The sequence below is a fragment of the Chiroxiphia lanceolata genome, chromosome 9, assembly GCF_009829145.1.
Source record: "Chiroxiphia lanceolata isolate bChiLan1 chromosome 9, bChiLan1.pri, whole genome shotgun sequence".
Classification (NCBI taxonomy): Eukaryota; Metazoa; Chordata; class Aves; order Passeriformes; family Pipridae; genus Chiroxiphia; species Chiroxiphia lanceolata.
In genome coordinates, this window is record NC_045645.1 from 19,942,238 (window position 1) to 19,966,450 (window position 24,213).

The 24,213-nt window shown below is 36.0% G+C and overlaps 1 protein-coding gene across 1 annotated transcript in view; it reads right to left on the reverse strand.

Annotated features, from left to right (window-relative positions):
• The window catches only part of COL11A1 (collagen type XI alpha 1 chain), a 134,178-nt gene that overhangs the window by 14,803 nt on the left and 95,162 nt on the right, over window positions 1–24,213 (reverse strand). Inside the window, 13 exon segments of the mRNA XM_032696726.1 lie at window positions 4,489–4,542; window positions 5,589–5,642; window positions 5,935–5,988; window positions 6,177–6,284; window positions 6,775–6,828; window positions 14,384–14,437; window positions 14,536–14,589; window positions 15,495–15,548; window positions 17,054–17,161; window positions 17,896–17,949; window positions 22,046–22,099; window positions 23,126–23,233; window positions 23,728–23,835. Coding sequence (XP_032552617.1) covers window positions 4,489–4,542; window positions 5,589–5,642; window positions 5,935–5,988; window positions 6,177–6,284; window positions 6,775–6,828; window positions 14,384–14,437; window positions 14,536–14,589; window positions 15,495–15,548; window positions 17,054–17,161; window positions 17,896–17,949; window positions 22,046–22,099; window positions 23,126–23,233; window positions 23,728–23,835 — 918 coding nt within the window.

The following is a 24,213-nucleotide window of genomic DNA, read 5'->3' on the forward strand; positions in this document are numbered from 1 at the left end:
CCAGTTTTAATTCCTGGAAATTTATATTCATTTACAACTAGGTACGTAGAAGTATATTAAGATCATTCATTTGCTTCTGAAATTAAGCTTTCTCCAGGGTGGAACTGAACATCTGCAGCACTGTGTGAACCTTTTGGCCAACAGAGATAGTCCAGGCTTTACATCAAAGGTAGTACAACATGAACTGGATTACCCACAGTGGACTTTGACCATTTGTTGTGGGTATCAACAGGTTTTTCTCTTTGGGTATTTTCAAGAGCTGTGCATGGTAAATGACTTAGTTTCATCTCTTCAAAATACATAGAAGCTAAAAAGCCCTGGGCAGTGTGGTCCAAATGTTGACTCTTTAAAACAGGAAGAATAATTTAAATCACTGCTGTTCCAATAATAAATAATAAATAATAGTGTCTGATGCATATGTCCCTTTGTGTATGTTGTAATTCCTTTGGTAGACTGCAGTTTGCAGTGATAACTAAAAAAATCAAGAGACACCCTAAATTAACTCAGAACATTTTAAAAAATGACTTTGTTTTCTTACACGATATAATTTACATGCCCATTGTCTTCACTGCTTGGAAATTCCTTGCACAGAAATTCCTGTATGGATTATAATCCACCCTGCCTAAGAGCCTGGAAAGGGTTGAGTGTGGTAGTTTGTATTTGAGAAATATGGTCTCTGCATAATCTGGAAATGCAGCTGCAGCATGAATTAATTATCAGGGCTAAAACCACTGTGATATCTAAATTACAAATAGAAAAAATGATGAGTGCTAAACAAAGGGAGGTGTTCTTTGTCAAACAGTGCCAACACTGCTCAAAGTGTGAAGCTGCTGAAGGCACTGCTCTTCTAACAGGCTGGGATTGCTGGCCTGGCACGGATGGGGCTTCCACAGAGAGAGAGAGAGACACTGCTAATTATTATTTATCTTACCTTCCTACACTGGAGTTGTTGGAGTGTCTGGTAAATTTTAACTGACAGAAAAGATTTCAATAACAGTAATTTTACATTAATGCATGACTGCCCACCCTCATCACCCCAGCTACCATGGTGATTTTCAGGATCATTGCACTGTAATTTTGGACATATTGCCTGATACATTTTATGCAGAACCAAGAAGACAAAAACAGTCATGCAGAAACAAACTTGTTTGCAATTTTTGTTATGTGAACCTATTAAACATTTTTGTCTGCTCTTCCATATTTCATTAAAATAATTTAAATTGTTTTTTATAGCTGTCTGTCATCTGACTTAAACCATGATTTCCAACATAGAAGACTATTACATTTCCTCAGCCTGTTGAGATAAGAACCTGGCATATTGCTAGGTGTTCTGTGCATTTGCAATCAAGAGAGAAAATTAGCTTAATTTTTGAGTGTTGAGTGCACCCTGCTGAGGCAGCATGATGCTTTAGCCAAAATGGAAAAAATTCTCCTTCACAGAAACACTTTATTTTTTCTTAAGTTATTCAACATTGTATATAAAGGCAATGAACCAAATAAACTTTTCTTCTCGAAATTTAGAGACTGGCTTTGCTGCATTATTGACATCTCTTCTTTTAATGAAAGCAGACAGTATGCCCTCCAGTTAAGAACAAAAATATATCTTAGTCTTTCACTTTAAATTCTAATATTTTTAGATTGATATGTGGAGCTTTATGTTATGTGACCTAAACATTTAATTGTCTCTAATAAAGAAAGCAGCCGAACAGCAGATGACACAACTCAAGAGCCCAGCACGCTGAAAGGCTGAGAGGAACATAAGCCTTTGTTGATTTTTATTGATTGCATATGTTAAGGATGAATGTTGTCTGATGGGGTCTTTTCCTCATGCTGTTTTTAACATTTGTCAGCTAGAAATCAATGAATTCAAACTAGAGATGTTATCCAGTACTGTATGGCAAAACAAGAAGCCCCAAAAGTAAGAGCAAGGAATTAAGTTTCAGAAAATAATAGTAACAACATAACTGTAGAGTGGTTCAGTCTTTAGATCTACAGTTCTAGATAAGCAGGCACAATTACTACAATTACTTGCACCTGAATTACACAGGTGTATAAACCCTTCTGAGCATGCATTTATCTGGTCTGGTACATGCACAGGACACTTACAAAGTCAGAATCTGTAAAATATTAAATATTATTAATGAAAGGTTTTTAAAAAAATCATTTACAAAGATTTTATCAATGACTATGTCACAAAGTTTGCCCTTTGTAGATTATGTTTTTGACCTATAAATATATTCCTATTTAAATCATCTGAATATAGGACTTTGTTTTGAGGATGCACTTGTCTCTCCCTTATAAAAGTATTAGGAGTTTTTCTGAAAAGCAGTGGTGGAAACAGTTTTGGAAGAGCAAGTGTTACATCTGAAAAGTAATATGTTAATTAAGGTACCAATTTGGAGGATGCTCTAATGATCTATCCACTTTCGTTTCATCCATAGATTTAACCTTTTAATTTGGTTTAGAACTAAGTGGTCAATAGCATGCCGGTCCATTTTATGGAACAGGCCTATTGTTCTGATGTGAACTTCCTAGGTAGCATTTCTTAAAAGTAACTCACCATACTGCTTGTCCATGAGAGCCTCACTCAGTCTGCAAGGTTCTCACTGTCAAAGCTTTTAGGGCACCACGGTAAAACAGTTTTGGTATTTGCTTAACACACCAACTGCTAGTAATCCTATTACTGCTATCCGTCAATAATTAGGCAAAATAGTTTATTCTTGGCCTTCACTTGATAGTTGAATGTCACTGTAAGTACGTATCTGTAGCTGAAGTCTCTTATATACAATGGAGAAACTATTTATGTCCATGTCTTTCACTAGAATTTGATTCCCAGGGAAAGCTAGGGAAACGTCTTTGTAACTGGCAGTACCAAACAGAGATTGCTCAAAATTAGTAATAACCATAATTTCAGAAGACCAGGCAGTAAAACTGAGTTCAGGTCAGTTCCAAAATAGAATGGAAGAGGGTAATAAAGCTGAATAACAAAATAAATAAGGAGACTCTACAGTTGAGGATTTCAAGAGACTTTAAATAAAAAGTATGAATTCTGAGTTCTGCCAGCTTGTTGTTTCAGAGACAGAAAAACAAAATGGTGTGGAATGTTGCTTTCTAGTAGTATAGCCAGAGCTGCACCTCCACAGACAGCAATATTACTACTGAAATGGTTTGTCCTTCTTAGTCCAGATGAAAGGACAAGTGTAAGACTTTTTGTTGACATTGATTCTACCATGAAATTGATGAAAACTAATGAAAAGTATTTTTCATGTTCATTTTTCCAGCAAAGTATGAAGCTTTCAGTCTTTTCACTGTTCCATTCTAGTGTAATATCAATATAATACAGATTCTCTATAAGCTTGCAACATTCTGGTACTCAAGTAATGTAAAATCTGATTCTACAAAATGTTTTCTTCAGAATTCAGGAATGGGATTACTTGGCAATATTTAGCCATACATTTTCCTTGAATTGGAAATGTGTCAAACCACAGGTAACATGGAATTTGTGTTTCTAAAGTGTTTTTTTATCTAGGTACAATCAGATAAAAAACAGCCCATCTGTTAGGAATGAGGTACTGCCTTTCTATATAATAAAGGAGGAAGTTCTAATTTGATGTCAAACAAACATACTAAGTGCTAATATTCAATCGAGCCATATTTCAGTTCTAGTGACAAGGTTGCTAATGCTGCCATAATCATCTACAGTATTATAAATATTTTGCAAGTTGGTGGAGCAAATAGATTATTGTGTAAAACAGATAAAACTAATTAGGCATGTCAGTTCACTCAAGCCCAGTAAATGGAGCCATTTAACATATTTTGTTAAATAACTCTCAGCTTACATTTAATGATACCACTTCTCCTGGTTTTTAAAGTAAAAACTGCTCTAATTGTTCTCTGAAGCAGACCTAAAGGTTGATGCATCTACTACAGTTCTGTAAGTGTAACATTATTTACTGGTTTTGATTAGCTCTATTTATAAAGCCTGCGAAGCTTCAAAGACTTTAGAAATAATGGAATAGCTTCGTAAGTTATAGAAATGTCTGCTTGCTTATTTTGTGTGCAAAGAGGATGGCACAGTTTTGCCAAAAAGCTGCATTGAAATTATTTTTAATTCAGATGCTAAAGACACCAACACAGACACATTCTTCCTGCTCTCTGATAGCAATCATGTGCCTAAAGATGAAGACTTTTATTACTGCCATAATCACTCACTTCTGTTATTAGACTAATTCAGCAGCCCCTGAATTCACTTGGGTGAAAATAGGTAAGAAATACATTCTACCCTGTGTATTTTGGTTCCCATGTGCCATGTGAGCTGTGTTAAAGAGTTTTCTCTGCTGTTTCTATTTTTTCATTTCTCCCATTTCGTTACTTAAAAGAAACATCAAACATTATATAAGTGTCACAATATAGAGAACAAGTAGATGAAATCCTCTAGAATATGTCTCAGAACAAGACATGAACAAGAGTACATGAGATATTACTTACTCTTTTTCCTGGTGGACCAGGTGGGCCAGCTTCACCTGAAGGACCTGGTGGACCCTGCCATACAAAATTATAAGCTCAGTGGTAATAAAGGATGAAGTTCTTATCTTTATTAAATGCAGCAGAACATCTGCCATATGTCAGCCCCTTTTAGTGGGCAGAAAATAAGTACTGTAAGCACACACAGACAGAGAAGTATTAAACAAACCCTTACTTAGGGTGGTCTTTTGACATTTTTAACATCTTTTGTTATTGCACAAAATGCAATCATTTTTTTCTCTTCCTGTTTGCAACAAAATGTTGCAGACCAGAAAGTGGCTGCACAGAACTAATACATGGTCTGAGCCAAGTGCCAAGCTCCACTAACAAGTTTCTTGCTTTCTGAGGTGCTGAAAGTGTTACTTTTGCTAAAATTTTTCATGAGTTAGCCATGGGTGCCTTTCTCTTGAAAAATGTTACTGTAAAGTAAGACATACAGATACTACCTGAAGTTTGCAGGTAGCCCCCAGCTCATAACCCCCAGTCATCCCACCATATATTCAATGCACTAGAATTTTTTTATTTTCAAACTGTACTGCATGGAATAATTGCCTGATAATCAGAACTTTCGGAGGCAGAGAGAGACTTTCCAAAATGGAAACCCCATCTCTTTGCAATAAAAAAGAAAATTAATGATATTTTACATGGGAATCCACAGAAATAGAAGAGCTTTGAGGCTTAATATGGGTATTGCTAGATACTGCTTAAGATCTTTGCTTAATTTCATCAGGTCAGCTAATGAAGATTATTTGGCTGCAGCATTCCTTTCTTATGCTCAGAGCTGCTCTATTTTTAGTGTTCTTCCATAGCTCCAGCACAAATTCTTAACACATCATTTATTCCTACTTCAAAAAGAAATTGAGCTCTTGCTCAGCTGTGTTACTATAACATGGGCAGTTCTATCTCTACAAGGAAATAGTTATTTTTCAGTATAACAGAAGAAGCATCCACTTTGAAAATGTTTTCAAGAGTGTGAATCTATAGAAACCACTGATTTGGCAAAAGATACTTTCTTAGTATCGGAGAGAATATGCAGGTGACATAAAATGACGGAAACAACTCACAGGTTGACCAGGATCACCATCTTCACCCTTCTCTCCACCAACACCGTCCTGACCCTACAGGATTCATAGGAAAATAAGCAAAATTAAAAATTCAGCTAATTTAAGTCACTTAGTTTCATACATGAATATAAGAGCACTATTTCTCTACAGAGCATTTTCCTGAGGACACTAGTTTTGAAAACTTTTGGAAGATTTCTAAACATTTTTAAGCCTTAAGAAATATGTGAACAGAAAAGCACTGGATTGTACAGTCCAAAAGTCATCTCCAGACAAGAAAGAGTCAAGATCAACTAGAATTTAATACAAACCAAGACTAGGACTAAAACTGTTTTTAAGGTATACTTACAGCTGGACCAGGTTCGCCAGGGGGACCAGGGTCTCCAGGAAAACCAACTGGGCCCTAGATAAATCAAGAAAAAACCCAAGGGAAGTGTCATCCATTAACAAGCAGGTAGCACTCATCAAAATATTTTATGAAACATATAATGATTTTAGTGGAATTGTAGAAAATTATATACAGTTCTGTATGTAGCACAACTTCAGTAAAACTTCACAGTGTGTTGTGTTAAAATTATTAAGCTCACTTACTGGGTTACCCTTAGGCCCATCATCACCTGGAGGTCCTTTAGCACCTGGTGGTCCAGCTGCTCCGGGTGGACCAGCTTCACCTTTTTCTCCTCTTTCACCTTTTGGACCCTGTAGAAAACATGAACACAAAAAATGTCATTGGGAAATTGAATGGCTAAAAAAAAAAAGGATCACAATGGCAAAACTGTTTTTCAGAGCAGGGCAATGTTACTCCTCCATAAACACTGGCATGTGAATAGGAAAATAGAACCTCAGCCTCAGACTGGAAAACCTGTAAATCTCAGGTCATGTGCCAACTTCTGCACCCAGTTCGAATCAATGAACTGTTTTCGGAGAGAAAAACATGCAAGCTTAAGTTAATACTTTCGGAAGAAAAAATAAGTACTCTTTTAGGAGGATTTCAGCTTCATCCTCTAGCTGTGTCTATTATTATATGGAAACAAACTGCATTTAAAGGTGTAAGTTCTTCACTGAAAATTCAAAGAAATCATACACAAATACACAAGTAATCTGATTAAATGCTTTCTAAAGTAAGCTCTACCAGATACTTTAGTTCACCATAATAAAGGCTAATGATAATACAAATAAAAGTACTCACAGATGTTCCAGATTCTCCAGGAGGTCCAGGATTACCAGCTTCTCCAGGTTCACCCTGTGTGTGAGGATAAATTTATAAGTCGTTAGGGAAAATATTTATATGAATTTATTTCTGTTATTGCCTATTCTTCTCGTGCTTATTCACGTAAACAGCTTACAAGAACTGGTTTTTATTGGGTCTGCCTAAAGGGGTTGAGTAATATATATGGCTTTGCAGAACTAGAGTCTAAAATTAGAGATAATATATCAAATTAATATTTTTGTGAGCCAGGGAGACTAACCTGCCCTTTGGGCTTTAGAAGATCTTTCCCTTTATTATCCCATACACTGCAAATTTCCTGTTTGTCGTCTTTCTTTCTAGTCACAGAAAAGCCAAATAAGTGTATTGACTGTGTATTTTTGTTCTTTAGAATAATTTTGTTTTCTAGAAAATAAATTTTGCCTGGAAGCAAGTTTCTACAAATAACAGAATACTAACTGGAAATGAATGTCAATGGAGTGCAGTGATTATTGCTATAGGTACTGTTAGAATAAAAAAATTGTATAAAGAAAACCATAAGGATAAAACAATACCATAGCAGTTAGTAAAACTTTATCCACAGGCTACAGAGGTGTACACTATGTATTTACCAGCGATGGAAATTATTCAGTAAAGCAGATGGCTTTGAGGATGACACCATAGGAAGAAAATTTGTTCAAGTCAAAGATTATGCCCTATAAGCGAACATTTAAGATAATTCAATCTGTTTCTGAGCTAATATACAGTATTAGCTCAAAGACTGCCTTTTCAATTGTTCATTTTAAAGTTTAGTTATGACTGATTATTTTCTAGTTCAGTGGTCTGATAAATAAACTTTTTTTAGAAAACTATTCCTACAGCAGAATATTTAGTTATTAGCATCACAGATACACAAATCTGTGAAAGGATAACAGAATATGCTTTGTGATTGTCATGGAGTACTGAGGTAAGAACTGCATACTCTTATTCCAAAGGATTTCTCAATCTAACTTCTAATGGGGGGATTTTCCCCCCCCATATATATTCTTTTTTCAAACCAAATGAACTTTGCCAACAATTAAGCCTATGGACAAGAGTACTTTACTGCTGAAAATGTATTTTACCCAATCTGCTCTACTGACCTCACAGATTTGGAATAAATTTGTGTATCCCTCATAGCCCATGTGACCTACACGCCCCTCTTCATTCTATGACAATTCAATTAATACATCATGCATGGCTGTCATTTCTGTGTGGGCAGTATAAAGCTACAAGTCATAAAATACAAATTTTAAACAAATGGTGTAGGTACTGAACTTTTTTTCAGAGAAGCTAATAGCAGCACAATGACCTCACTGGGACCGGAATTTGGCCCAGTGTAAATATTACATTAGATTAGTGGAAAAAGATTTGAGTACCCAACTGAATTCCAGACTAGGGTAATTAACAGACAACCAAAATTTTAGGAGCAATATTAAAATGCGCTTTAGAAAGGGTACTTTTAAAGAGTGAATGTGCCTTTAGAAATTGTGGTATGTTTTATTAGATGAACTTGAATTTGTAGTAATGTTAAAAATTAATGATCCCTTTTAGTAGTTAATATTCATTTGCTTCTATGATACAGCATTCATTATTAAAAAAAATAACCCTAGTGGATACTTCAGGGCAATAAGCACAAATTATGTTTTCTAGGAAAATCCATAATCTTCATTTCCTTATCCTCTACTGAATCTGCAGCATCATTAGTGTTGGAGTTTGTCCATGCCTCCTATCAATTGTATGAGATTTATGCAGCAATGCAGAATGAAGCCTGGAGTTAACAAAAATATCGATGTTATTCAAGTTAATAGACATACTATATATAACAGAGTCCACTATATAGATCCTTTTAACAGGTGTTCCCACTGCAGTACTCACTAAAGGAGCACTAGTTGTGCCAAGCCTTTCCTGACAAGCACTTGTGCCAGAGTAATCCCCTTGTAAGCTGCTCAGAGAGTGAGCTCTTTTTCTGCCTTTCTGCCAAATGATATTGTAATTTATGATGATCCACATTTGATTTGTAATACAATTCTTACCCTTCACATTGACAAACACATCTTCATTTTATGATTATCATGCAACAATGGGCTTTTTCTGACATATTGACCTATCCTTGGGGGCACCAGGGGATCTTGGGGTGCCTGCTGTAGCACATGTGGAAATGGGCAGGTGCAGGTAGCTCTGTGAATTTTGTGCATAGTAACTCCCCAACAAGCAGTAGTGTGGAAGGCAGTGAAATTGGAAGGGCTAGAAAATGTCAAGATGTTCCCCTTAAAGGGCATCTGTGAAAGATGAGACCAGTTAAAGTTTCATCTCACATTAATATTCCTACATTATTGCTCTACAAAAAAATGCGACTCTTCCTTGTATGCAGTCCTTGTTTTATCTGACAGTGATTTTTATATTTCAAGTATTAGGTACTATGAAATTTTGTATTTGGTTTAGACAGCTGTTAAGGGAGTAAAACAGTATTTTGAGAGAGAAGATTGTAGCTGGTATATATTTACAGAGAGCATACTTACAGCTACTAAAAACAGTGCAATCCATAGCTATTGTTGACCCTTGTCTTTCTTTTTATTTTTGGTAACAATGATATTAATTCAGAATCTGATACACATTCTCCACGGAAAACATTTCTTTTGGGAAATACATTTTATTATCTAATAATAGATGTATTTCAGCTCTGGAAATATTTTTTTTTCTTTTGTTACCAGGCCAGATCTTTTAAAAGTTAGCGTTGTCTTTCTCAGGCAAAGCCTTCCTCTGACAGAATTTCAACAAGCAAAGACAGACATCCTGAACTACAAAGCATCATGTCATTTCACAGACATGTTTAATTCTGAAAACCTCCTTGGATTAAGCAAGCAGAATGGTTTCTATCAAGCTAGGTAAAGTAGTTTAAAAGTTCTTAGTTTTCCTTATGACCAGTTCTGGAGAACTGTCCATACAAAGCACAGAGATAGTGGGATGGAAGGCTGCCACCTTTTGGTTAAATTCTGGGGCATGGCGATTTATTTTCTGAGAGGCAATTTTGCAACTGACTGGGTTGTGAAAAGGATTCAGTTACAGTTTTGCTCCTTTTTGCCATTCTCACAGAACAGGAAAAAAAAGAAAAACCGTGATTCTAGAAGACAATCCCTTTTCCCATAGGTATGTATATGTGACTGTGTTACATATAAAATGGCTATGTGGAGAACTAAGTTTAATTGAGAGAGAAATTCTAAAGCTGTGCTGCGTTTTTTGGGAGGGCTCATATTTACAAGCATTTGTAATTTGGAGAGATGGAGAAGGATGAGAAAAAATCACAGCCAGTAAGTCATGTAAAGTTATTAAAAGCAATTTGTTATTAAAAGTAATTTGTTATTAAAGGTAATTTGTTAGGACAGATATTCAGGTAGCATAAACTGTCATAGATCCATCTTGATTAAGTACCTTAGCAATGTCTGCACATATGTGTGTGGAAAAATTATATGCACACATAAAGAGGTCTGTGAAAACTTATCAGGTATGTTTTTAAACTTAGAGCCAGAATACTCAATTGATTTTGTCTTCTTACTTCCATCTGGAGCATAAATCAGTGATTTCACTTGTTTACTGTATTAGACTCCTTATTAGTGTATTACTTCAAAAAGTATTTTAGAATAATATAAAAGGAAGGAATAGTGATAATAGTGATTTTCTAACATAAGACTTTTTCATACAGGCAACCAGATCTGAACTCTGAGAGGCTCCAGAAAAAATGCTTAGGTTCTGCAGACATTCAGTTTGTATTGCTCTCCAACTCTGACAGTTTACAACGTGCTGTGGAAGAGAGAAAGGGTGGAAGAATGGCACAGTACTCAGTGCAGTTATCACAAATTAATCTAAATTAGAAAGCCAAATTTATTTATTAGGTTTTGTGGAAGAGAAGTGTGAGGTTAACGTTACTTGTTCTGCTTTCCCTCTGTTGTACATTCTTATGTTACGTGAAATGTCTACAGCACAGTTTTGAGAAGTCATGAGCAACTCCCTGGGTATTTAGAATATCTTCATGTTAGGCCTTTGACATCAAATTAGAGATAAACATGTTTTGGTACATTTTGGTTTTATGCTTTTTCTTAATTAAAAGCACAACAAAGAGAATATTCTTTGTGTGGAAGATGGTTCTATTTGAGTGTAAGTCTCAAGACCTCTGGACTGCTCCGTGGAGGTTCCAGGCATTAATAATGCAAGGCTACATGCACATTTGTAGTGCTGAGGTCTTTGAACATTTAGGCCCTTGTGTGTAGAGCAGAAGAAACAAGAAGTTAGTTAAAAATGCATGGCACTAAGTGTGACAAAAATTGTTTATCATTTGCCAGAAGATAAGGGGGCTTTGAAACCCTGGTATGAATGACAAAATATCTCCCGGTCTAACCATTCAAATATGAATATGAGGAAACCTAATTCACTCTGCAACACTGACAGAGATGACGCCAAAATGTTTTTCGGCACTCTACAATCACTGCATTGAATTATCTGTAGTACGATATGTCTTTCCTGATAGGGGTGCAGAGGCCAAAGCATGCTGACATAATAAGAAAAACATTGGGGAAAATATGTGTGGGAAGAAAAGGAAAAAAGAAAATGCATGTTTTGTTTAAAAGCGTGAACTGTCCTCCCACTGCGGGAACTCCTCCTGACAAAACAACTCTTGATCATTTCTAAGCTTGCAAAACTTATTAAATGGAACTGAAATTAAGATGGAAGATATCCTAACAAGGGAAAAAAAATCTGGCATGTACTAAAACTTGAGAAGGAGGGAGGAAAGTAACTAGAATAAATAAAAACTTCCACAATAACACGCTTGGAAGCTTCTCTGTGTGACTGCAGAGTATGTGGGAAAGAAGCAAGAGGAAATAAAAAATGACAGCCAAGTGATAAACAGTCTGAATTTCATGTTCTTGAATTAAATTTCGTGGGCTGATCATCACACATAGGGATTCTAAATCACATATATGAGTCACTGGGAGAAACAAAGGAGTAAGGAGTTCAATATAAGTCAATGTTTTTACAAAATGACTGAAAGATAATTTGATCATGAAACAGTAAAAATTAAAGAGGTGAGTGAAACCAATAGCAAAATTCCTATTGAGTTCAATGGGCCACGATATTATATAAGGTGGGTTTTTTTTAAAGCAGTGAATATAATTGGGTGCTACCCTGGATGTTCTCATAATTAACATTTCTCTCAGTACCCTAGTGGAAACAGGGAAATTTTTTCTTCCCATAGTGCCCATTACTTTCTGTATTCCACTGACATACAGAGTCTCTTTTTCCAGTAACTTTTTTTTCTACCAACTCTTACACTGTGTCACGTTTTTAGTACTCTTCTCAGAGAGAAACAAAACCCTGCATCTTTTCATAAGGCCAAGATCTTTTTTAAAATAGGCTGAATGAATAATGTCACAAACTTTGGACATTAGAGGGAATATCCTTGTTAATAATGCAGTCAAGCAGGAGGGCATCATGTTGTGTATGTCTTCTGTATGTGCAATTTTGGGGAAAAGAGATTGAAGACACAAGGATGACATTTCCCCCAAGAGGTGAGTTGATGCTCAGAGCACTTCCTAAAAAAGAAGGGCTTCAGTGAAGCTCTGTCAGTTTGACACATGACATCTGCATGGGCTCAGTACCCTGTGATCTCAAAAGACAAAGGAGGGAGACAAAGTAGGATATTTTTCCATCAAGCCATATATTATATTGCATTATTGCAGTACACTCTTCACCACATCCCAGAGCATTGGTAAATGATTTATTTGATAGGCATATAGAAAAAAACCATGAAATATCCGAAGATTCTATTAAACTAATAGTTTGGCCATACTGCTAAGAAGTGGTTGATTCCCTTTGACAAACCAAACACATAACCAACATTTTATGGTAGATATACTGAAGAGCATCATAAGAAAGATCTTTTGTTGTCACAGGTGAACAAGAAGCTTGGGAGGTACTGTAAGATGAACTGGAGATTTTTATTTTTTTACTAGTCATACAAATGATCCTCGAAAGTAACGGCAACTTCCTTGTCTTATAAAAAGAAAGAATACCTACAAGCTCTATGAAGTAGAGTAACATGCTTTTGAACAGTGATCAAGAAGAGAATCATGAAAAATATAAGTGATTTTGATTGACATGGTACTTGAGTAATTTTTTGTAAATTCATAGATCTAATGGGATTTGCACCTATAGGTACAATACTGGTCCATTGTGCCAAAGAAAATATGTGGATAAAGGGTGAAGAAGTTAAGACTTCTAAAGTGATGAAGTTCAGTAACAGTGTATGAGGAAGATGAGAGGAAAGGTACCTGTGCATTTATTTATCTCATGGGACAGGAAGAAAAAGAGAAATCTTGCTTTGTATTCTGAAAATTTAACAATATGGTGAGCTTTCTGAAAAACTACCAATACTGACATACCTAGAGATGTCTTTTCTAGGATTTGTTGACATCAGTGTTTCTTTCAATACATATGATACCTTGTGGTAAATAATTAAATACTCAAGAGAAATTTGCAAGTTTCTCAAGAAGCTATTTATAAAGTGGCATAGAATACATTTCTATTTTGTTTCCTCCACCCTATGTTCCACTGAGAATCTTTCCAATTCCAAAGTTCAAGAAAAAAATTCATATTAAATCTGTAACATTACAGCAAAAGGCTTTTAGGCTTACATGAGTGATGTGGCCGAGGTCATGTAACTTAATAAACATAAACAAGCATTTCAAGAGACTCTCTTTTGAAATTTTTGCTTGTTCAGCACTACACAATAGTTTATTCTGTTGCTTCAAAGAAATCACAGGAAAAAAAAAGCCTTTTTATCTATGCATAGCTCATCTTTCCTTTAAGTAAAAGGAAGATGTATCTAGCATGTTCTTTGGGTAAGATATGAAATTTAAACAAAACAAAACAAACCAACCCACTCCATATACTAGTAGGAAATTTTCTGAAGAGAGAACTGAAAATAGCAATGAAAATAATTTTGATGAATGAATGTCATATAGCATCAGTCTTAAGTCAGGTTTTCAACTAACACAAACAATCCTCAAACCTTTGACTTATTGGAACTGTATCTGTCTGTATGAGGAGCAGACATATGGATGCTGAAGGTCTGCTTCACTTCACAGATATATTTACCACTAATACATTAGATAGTAGTGTATATTTTTATTGTTCCAGATAGAGGGCTATGTCATATTTGATGATACACCACTATAAAATGGAAAGCATTTGAGGCCAATAATGTTACTGAAAGCATCATATGTAGTTAAGGAAATAACCTCGCTTTATTACTTTGCCTGAAAACTACATTTTGTGCTCCAAAGTTCTTTCCTCTGATTGTTAAATAATTTTGTGATTTAAAACTTGAAATGAAAAGACCAACTGTGGTAAGTCAACAATTAGGAGTATAGCTAGATCACTATTAATAATTATTAGGTTAGTGAAGGATATTTGGGAATTGTAATATATCTATATATCTCCACAGAAGAATAAAAATGTACATTCATATTCCTATTCTAATGTTTTCTCTTTCTAGGAGGTTATTATCAACACTCACCTTTTCACCAACGCCTCCAACAGAGCCAACTGAGCCTGGGGGACCTTGAGGACCCTACAATGATTAAAGATATTTGTTATACCAAATATAGTTATCCCAAATAGAGTGCTTATTACTGAATTACAAAGATAAAAAAATAGGTAAATTCTTACATCAGCTCCATTAGGACCCTGGGGACCTCTTGGACCTGGAGGACCAGGTGGACCCTGTATCAAAGAGACAATTTGATATCACAGTATCATAGAACAGTCATAAAGAATAAGTTCAGTAGGGATTTTTTACCAATGAAAAATAATATACTCAATCTGTAGAGGGCTTTTAATCTTTGCAGTGCTACAGAAACGGCAGGGCCAGGTTACTGCCCACTGGATGAGCTCACAAGGTGACAGGGGATCCAGGCTATGTTACACAGTACCTGAGCTGGAAATGATCTGATGCTTGGTTTTCTGCATTGTACTTTCCCTGCAGGTTACCTGCATGCCCACCCCACTGTGCAAAGACCCTGGACTAGCTCATATGTGTGGTAACAGCCTTGTGACAGTACTGCACCATCGTGCCCACACATGGGCATTAATGAAGCATCCAGAGTTGGCATGGGGTGCTGGAGGCAAATCTATACTGTTGAGAGCTTGTGTTTCTGTCAGGAACAGCCCAGAAGGCATTCTGTCAACAGTACAAACAGTTGGAAAATGCATCACCCAGAGAAAACAAACAGAGCCAAATAGTGTTTACCATCTTCTAGCCTGCAATTACCTGAAGCTAACATACAATGTCCTGAATTTCAGAAAAGCAGCTCCAGACTCTCTGGTGCAGTGGTATCTACTTTTTCTTTCCTGAAGCTGATTGCCACTCTCCTGTCTCAGGCACGCATAGCATCTGCTTTACTATCTATTTTTCAGAGTATTTTCTTAAGTTACTTAAATCTTGATATTAAAGATGAGGAGATAGATGTGGGAAAGCAAAGTAAATCCCAGAGGCACTTTGTTACACAAAATGTTTCATACTCAGTCACTAAATTCAGGAGTAACAAATTGTGAGCTATAGAGAAGAGATAATAACATATGGAGGATATTTATGTCCTCTAGAGTGACTAATGGGGAAAAAGTCTTACCATTGGGCCCACATCACCATTTTCACCTTTTTCACCTGGTGGGCCAGGCAGACCCTAAAACACATGGAGGAGAATACTATTAGTAGGGTACCTGGAATGATGAATTATGAATCAATATGAAACAATATAAATGAGGTCTACATGTGAAAATCGTGACCTTGGGAGGGGGCAGGGTGGTGGAACAAGAAAAGAAGACCAATTTGCATTAAAGAAAAGAAGGTTTTTTTATATTACATTATAGGTATATGTAGTCCTAGGTTGCTTAAACTTGGTGAAGCAGAAAATTTTTGGGGAAAAAAAATGCACACAGAAATGCTAGGGTGGATGACTTTAAAAACACTGTCATCATTATCCAGAGCCCAGGTGCAGGTTTGGATAATTTAACTTATGCTATGATACATATATATGTAAAGAAAACATGATCAGTGCAGCACAGTGAAGTGGTATGCAAAGATGTCTAAACTACCTGAGTACTGGAAGTTGCATAACTGCTTTAATAAGGTGTCCAGTGGAGGTGATAAATCCTGCTGAGAGGCATTGCATTGGGTTACACAAACATACCCTTAGAAGAAAAGTGTCCAAGTTCGTCTACTAACAAATATCAAGAGAAGGAAACTGCAGCTGATACTAATATTGATATCTAGCTAGAAGAACTATCACCACTGAGCTGGGCATTCCCAAATGTAGGGTCAGGTACAGGTTATCAGGTACAGATATAGGTACAGGTTAAGGTTCGGCTTAGTGAAAGAAGATGAGTCAGTTCACATGTGGTGAATAGAAAGGAGATGTACTGTTTGAATATATTCAAACACTATTGCCATAGTTTTTAAAAGAGAGTATATAGGATTCATGTTAAAGCTTAATGCATGGTTTAGAAATAGCTAGTGTTCTCTGCTCTAATGTTAATTAAATGGATATGAATCTAAGGTCCTAAATGTCTTGTTCTTTGTCTCATTATATTTAGGCAAATTAAATTTTTAAAAAAGCACATTTTTCAACTGTAATTCTCTGGATGCAGCAGTGAGAAGCCTACATTTTACTGTATGCTTGCTTTGTGGTTTTTGACTCATAAAATATCAATTTTAAGCGGAAGAAACATGAAACTGTAGGAACCTGCCTGAGATGGCTGCAGTATATAAGCATTATGGAGTTCTGCTTATCTTTCAGGACACATGTAGTGTCTGTAATGGTATCACTGAGAAACATACTATGTTGCCAAAACCTATTGTGAAAATACTGTACTTGACTAGGACATGTTGAATACCCTTCAGGTTGCATCTTTTCTTTAAAGTGTGTATCTCCAGTATAAAGAAGTGCACCTGTTAAAACAGAAATTGTTTGACTCTGTCAATGAATGAATTACTGAATGAAATTCTAAAGCCTGTGTTAGCCAGTAGTTCAGTTTCAGAGCATCCTACAAATCTCCTGCAGCATTAAATCTGCATAAACTCTATGAATATGGGATCTTTCAGTTTTTAATAGAGGACCATAGCCATTCAGCTTCTGACACAGAAACTGGGGTTTGTATAGGTGGAGGGTAAAATAATAAAGGAATTTACCTGTAAGCCAATAGGGCCTGGAGGGCCGGGGAAGCCTCGAGGACCTTCATCACCTTTTTGCCCAAACATCCCTTGCTGACCTCTTGGGCCTGGCTCTCCATCACCTCCCTAAACATTGTAGAAACAATAAAAAGCAAAAATATCACAGGTTTGATAATAACAACAGAAAAAGCTCCACAGAAATGACTGGAAAACACCTACAGTAAGGCTCAGACTCATGCCAAATGTCTTTACAAATGCATGTACACCATCCTGATTGGATGAAATCTGTTATACAAATAGAATACCAGCACATGCCCTGGTTTAATGTAGGTCAATTAATACTGCATGTCTTATGAAAATTTTCCCTGAATCCTCTTCTCTTTCACATCTGCATAAACATTCTAGCTGTTGAATACCTACATATTAGTAAATATGAGTAGCATATAGTTCTACCAATCTTCAGGGTAAAAGAATTCAAAGCCTTCTAAATAAAAATAAGAATCAATCCACCTGTTATCAGGTGGATTTTAAAAAGAGATACTCTCTTTTAACTGCATCTAGTACTGAGCTGTCATACATACCACCAAACAAGTTCACTGAAAGGATGGGCCCCATTCACTATTTACAGTATTTAATTTTTAATGATTCTGTCAAATTACTGCCCTGCTGTAAATCTGCAGTACACCACCACCAACCATGCAGGTTTGTTTACAATTAAGAACTGCATGTAAGTGGACAATGACAGAACTGTTAGTGGCCATTTGAAATACATTCCTGAGAAGGGAGTATGTAATTCAAAGAACTTCTGAGTATCAGATAAGTTACGCAAGGTTGAGGTTTGCTCTGAATAAACTACTTACAGCTATACCCGGGGCACCAACAGGACCCTGGAGACCCGGGGGACCCGGAGGACCCTGTAACAGACAAACATCAAAAGGACAAGTTAGTGATTCTGACATCTGGAATGAGATTAAAAGCAAATACAGAGATGAGAGAAAACCCTGCTTACATGATCATGGTCTATTAAGCATTTCCATATTTCTTCATAGAGAATGTAGATTATTCACAAGTCTTTTGCATTCAGTACAAATAATCATTATTTGTTTATTTCTCAAAGACTCAGATTGGCATATCTAGAGGAGACAATACTGTCATTTGTCAGAAGCGCATTTTTAACGTTTCAGAATGGATTCCCATGCAAACATGAATTAAAATGAAAACTATTTCTTTCACAATTAAAAATATCAACACTTTCAATGAGATTTATGGAGGAAAACCTTCAACCTTTAAATCATCATCTAAAAATCTATCTTTAATTGGAGCACTTATTATTTGGATTAATTTTTATGAAACTGCAAATAATTTTTACAATAGCACAAAGCTTATTTTGACCTCGAGGAGATACAAAAAACTGTAAGTTCTTGCTGAGCACTGGGAGTCACATTCTCTTTGATATTAAGTCTTTTTTCAACAGAATGGCAAAAGAAAAGTCTCTGAGAGGAACTTCTTAATTTTTTTCAGTGTCCTTGCAGGATAATAACTTTCTAAGTTATATTGCACATAATTTGGAAGTCGGTCATATAGATGTGATGTAACAAAGCTATCTAACAGAGTACAGGAATGCCAAGTACTAGTTTATGATGGGGTTAAAATTATGTGGGAGTTTGAATCTTGTTTTTGCAACACTAGAAGAACTAGACTGATAAAGAGTGAAGCCAAGAAAGCATAAAAACACCTGGCATTGACTAATTCTAGTCTATATCAGATGGAAAGTTTTCTACGGCTTCTAGGCTGCAAATTTTATTTTAAAGTAGAATAATGCTTGGATTTAAAGGTCTCGGTAGGGCTAAAATTAGATTACTGTGCCCTTTATAGGGAGATTAGGAAAAGGGACTTCTGAAATCTATTTCTTTCATTGGGTTCTGTGTATCCTTTAGAGTATCTTACAGTCAAGCTATATATTTCTCTTATAATTTTCTTTTTGTCACATACCTGATGGCAATACATGAAGCAAAGCTCTATGGTAATATATCTAAATGAAAGGAATGCTCCACTTGACTGGGGAAGGATACCATGAGAAAGGGAATTGGCATGCATGGACTTTTTAAAAAAATCCCATTGAAATGGACTGTTTTACACTCTGAGGGATGCTTCAACATGCTCCTTCATTTTATAGGCCCTGGATTGAAACCTACACATTTTTAAACTCATTTAAAACCCCCTTTTGATATAAAGCACTGTTGGAAGGTACTTTGCAATTGATTAATGAGAAGTTATTTGGACACGACCAGACTTTCTTCCCATGGCTATGGAGGGGAAATGGAGCTCTGGAGAAAGACTCAGAATGATGAGAGAATCTTCAGTTAATAAAGGCAGCTATGGTAGCTGTGGAGGTTTTGAAGTTCAGGAGAGGACACATCAACAACAAAATTGTGCTATGCCTAGCTAGGATATGGATAATAGTATTTTTTGTTAGGCACACTACATTTAAAGCCCCAAACATAAATCCTTGTTAGTTTCAATGGGGAATGGAAGATGTTTCCAGCTTTTCTTAAAGAGGAATGAGGAATCAGTTCTTTGATCAGGATTCTTGCTGTGATCAGGCTCTAAATGCCCACCAAGGCTTTTGTGGGTGGTTAGGTATTGTGAATATCTATTCTTCATGTCCTGTGATTTCAGAACTGGGTACTTCTTCTTTAGAACCTTTCAGAGGTGACCAAAAAGGCCTCTCCTCCCTGCCCCTATACACCTCTGTCAGCATGTTGAAAGGAAAGCAGATTTAAACTAAACACATTCTGAAACTGTCAGAGCTGAATGACTGCAGTTGAGGGCAAACAGATTCAATACACGTGTCTTCAGTAGGGGTACATTCACTTAACTAAGCAGGCCTGAACACTGAATCCTGTATTTCAAGGAAAATGGATAATATTCTCAAATGCCTTAAACCCTGAAACTTAGAGTACAGAATACATTCTCAAATGATAATGCTGCAAACACTTTATTTGTAAAGCAGGTCTGCTGGAACATGCCCAAATACATTAGTACTCACTAAGGGAACTGTGGTCACAGTCTAATGCTCAGCTATGCTAAAATGATGGGAAATAGAAAAGTGGAGCATGTGTTTTTTTCTGAATTTCTCTGATGCAGAAGCTTCTCTAATGAAGAGGCGTGTCAAAGGGAAAAACAGGATATGCATATGATCACAGGCAAAGCCTAAAGTGGAACTGGATGGGGGTTGGAACTAGCTGATCTTTAAGTTCCTTTCCAAACCAAGCCTGACCTGCCTCATGTGCTTCCTCTTCCCTTTCCTTTAAAAGCCAGATTCTTCTGTGTACACAGGTCCTGTTCTGTTCTGGACCTCTTTAGGTGGACAAACAGGAGCTGCATGTATCTCTACGTATCCCACAAATGGTTTACAACAGCAAACAGATTAAAATTTATTTTCGGGTACCTGGGAACAAGTTCATAGTTTTAAAACTGACTTTTAAAAATGTTTTAATTTCATGACTTAATTTTACAAAGTTAACCAAAGCACTCAGAGAAGTTATGCAGGAGTAATTTTAGTCTGAAGCAAAATTTGTTTACAACTTGATTACACGTATGTTTCTTGGAAAGCAGGTGCTTATAATAGATGTGCTCTTTTATCTATTTGTATAATACTACATTTCTGATGTTAACAGGGCATTACAAATAATTTATTATAACACTTGTGATTTAATCTATAAAAATAAGATTGTGAAAAGAATGTGTTTTCTACACTGGAAACTGCAGAAGTCTTTCTCACATAAATTATTGAGAAGGACAAGCTCATCTTTAAAAACAAGAACAACAAAACACCAAAAAACAAACAAAACCCCAACCCAACTCAAACCAAAACAAAAAAAGCCACAAACAAAAACCCTTGTCATTTTTTCCCCACATTTTATTGCGACAATTTCTTCCTTGAAATTATCATAAAGCTATGATTTGCTTATATGATTTGCTATAAACCACCACCTGATAATATCTAAGCCATAAATTTGGTGTAATTTTTAAAAGCAATCCTCTCTTAAGAAGGCTCTGTAAATGCTTAATTGCAAAAAGCACACAGTGTTTTAAAGATAAATATGCTATGTTGAGTTCTGAGCTTTGCTGTGAATATTATTGAAACATAATAATAAAAGGAACCTTTCTGCCCTTACATCTCATTTTTTTCTTAAGGAAAATTATTCGAATAAAGTGCCAGTTTATCTTGTAATTGAACACAAGTGAAAACCTACCTTTTCTAATTTTTGGGAAAGTGATCACAATCAAACAGAAACAAACAAATGCTAGTTTTATTCTCTCTAGCTTCAAATTTCACAGCAAAAAATGCTTAATTTTATATTTCTGGCCTCAATCAAAAAGTACATGAACTTCACAATTAAGTTTTGAAGACAGAAAAAGTCAAATTAAAACAGTGGAAGCCCGATTAGTAATGATAATATATGAAAGCTTGTATAAGCCATTTCATCTTAGGTCTTCACTGTTCTGAAATGTTGCCATTATTTAATTGTGCTCTCCAAGATTTAGATATTCTTTCAAAATTTCAAAACAATATTAGTAGATTCCTCTACTGAGTCTTCATAGTTTTCCTCATTATAGCTCAGAAGCTGAAGCTGGATATGTTCACACAATCCAGTCAGTGAAATTAACTTCATCACAGTAAGGGAGTGCATGTAAATTCTTGGTCTCTCCCAGTTCAAATGCAGAATTATTTCAATGATACAGGAAGGGTGCTTAGGAGTGTAGTGTACCTTTCTATTTTTTAATGATTCTGTGAGCTCTAGGAATATGAACAATACTAAATATATTGTATTGGCTCTATAAGTACAAGCCTCTAGTGTTGCAGTAAATCAACATCATTTTGAAGAACCATTTTAGAAGTGTGTCTTTTTTCTGCTCGTTTATGTAGCAAGGCTACCTGCAGACTTCATGCATGAATACTTTTTACTCATAAAGATGTAATGGACAAAGGATTTTGCTACTCACGTTTTCTCCTTTGTCGCCTTTACTACCTTTCTGACCTGGTTCACCAATTTCACCCTGTAATTGAAAGTTAAAAGTTAAAATTGTTTTAAATGGTTTCCTTCACACTTAGCTGAAGTCAATATCACGGTATTTTTAAATGTTCCTTTTGATATGATTATTTTATGTTTTATGCTGCTGCTTCGAGTGAATGCCTAAAGGGAGCAATTCTGCAATGATCAGTAGTATGTCATATTAATCCAGATATTGATTGCTGTATTGCAAAGGGCAACAAGACCTGGCTTTGAAGTATAGTGCAACTGAGCTCTAAATAAAGGAAATTGTGTTCTTCTTGTCACCTTCAATATGAACTTATAATGAAAGTACCCTGATTTACAGACTCATCTAACTGTATGTGACCAAACAACTGCTTCTCAATGTAGGGTACAGCATTTTAAAACTTCAGAATTATTCTAATCACCAAGAAACTGTGTTAGAAAATAATGGGGTTTTTATACAATAATAAAAGACAAACTAAACCACAGAAAATACTCTCTGTGGGATAAATAACACTCATGCATCACAAAAATTAATGTAAAAATGTTTACCTTTACGCTATGCTAACTAACAGGGCAGTGTTGGACCAAGCAAACATGCAAGATGATCCTGAAAGGTGCTGTGTCCTAAATTCTGCCAGAAGTCAACAGAATATCTCTGCTGTGAACGTAATTATTTTGACACTCTCAACCTATCAACAGTGGTTCTGAATCCCTATATATTACTGAGAACATTCAGCAAACAAAGTTTTCTAAAATGGGCAAAAATCAATTTTGGCATACTTTCATCCTTGCTTCTTTGCCAGGATAAATGTTACTCTACTAGTTCTTGAACACAAATCCCAATGTCCCATGGCATCTGTCCCTCAGACATTTGATTATAGAAGAGTTTTTTTAAGTTTTTTTACAGTAAACAGAGGAAGTTTGGGGGAGGCAGGGGTAAGTGTTGTTCGTTTGCTGCCATATTTATTGTAAGAAAAGCTACAAACAGACAAATGTACTGACAGATCTTCTCACTGATGCACTAATACCAATTATAATGATTCACCTTGTCACCATCTTCTCCAGGAGAACCACTAGGACCAGCAGGACCAGGAAGTCCTACAGGACCCTGTATTCCATCACGTCCAGCTGGACCTTGAGGACCTTTTTCACCCTGGTTGTGAAGAAAACAAAGCAATCCACATAATCACAGGAGACTAATGAAAATTTCAGTACAAGGAGTCACATTACCAACACAAAATTTAAAAAAACAGAGCCCCCACCTCTCGAAAAAAAGAAAAACAACCAAACAAAACAGTAGAAAGGAAACTCTCAAGGGAAGAGAATATATCAGAGAATAATAATAATGGAAGCTGATGTCAAATACAATGCAGAGTGGTTGGGTACAAACTTTTAATGAAAGACTAATTTAACAAAATTTTTTTATTATATTCACTCCATACTCTGACAATAACAGGTTTAACTCTTCTTGGTGTTAGAGGGTAGGACAATGAATGTTTTACTGTTTCCTTTATTGTAAATCTAAAAGGAGTAGGTTGGGTATTCTGAGACTATATATTTAATAGGCAAATATTAGTGTGGGACAAAGTAACCTTCTGGAATGAAAAGTCTGTGCCATGACAGTTTTCTGAGACTGTGATTACTTACGGGAGCACCCTTCTCCCCTGCGGGGCCTGGAGGACCCTGAGGTCCAGGACGACCTGGAAGACCAATTGGGCCAGCAGTGCCCGCTGCTCCACGCTCCCCTGGAGAACCCTGGAAAGAAAAGCAAAGTATAAGGGAATTCTGATACAACCCAGATAATTGTTGGTTGTTTTCATGACTGAGGCAAACAGAGAAAATGCCTGTTTCTCGGTGAGATTGCAGCTGGTAGAAAGGTACACGCAGCATGAGAGCAAGTAAAGGAAAAGACTGAAAGAACTAACCTGAAGTTCATACTCAATACAGTTCATACAAAACTAATTTATTAATTTTTTTCATAAAATCATTTCCTGTGTTTGTTCATCATAATAATAGTGTGCTTGAAAACAGCTGTTTTCAAGAACTTATTTCTCTCTATTTTCAAAATGGATTAACATGCTACTTTGATGAAAGAATATTCACCATATCAAAATACAGAACTAACCCTCACCA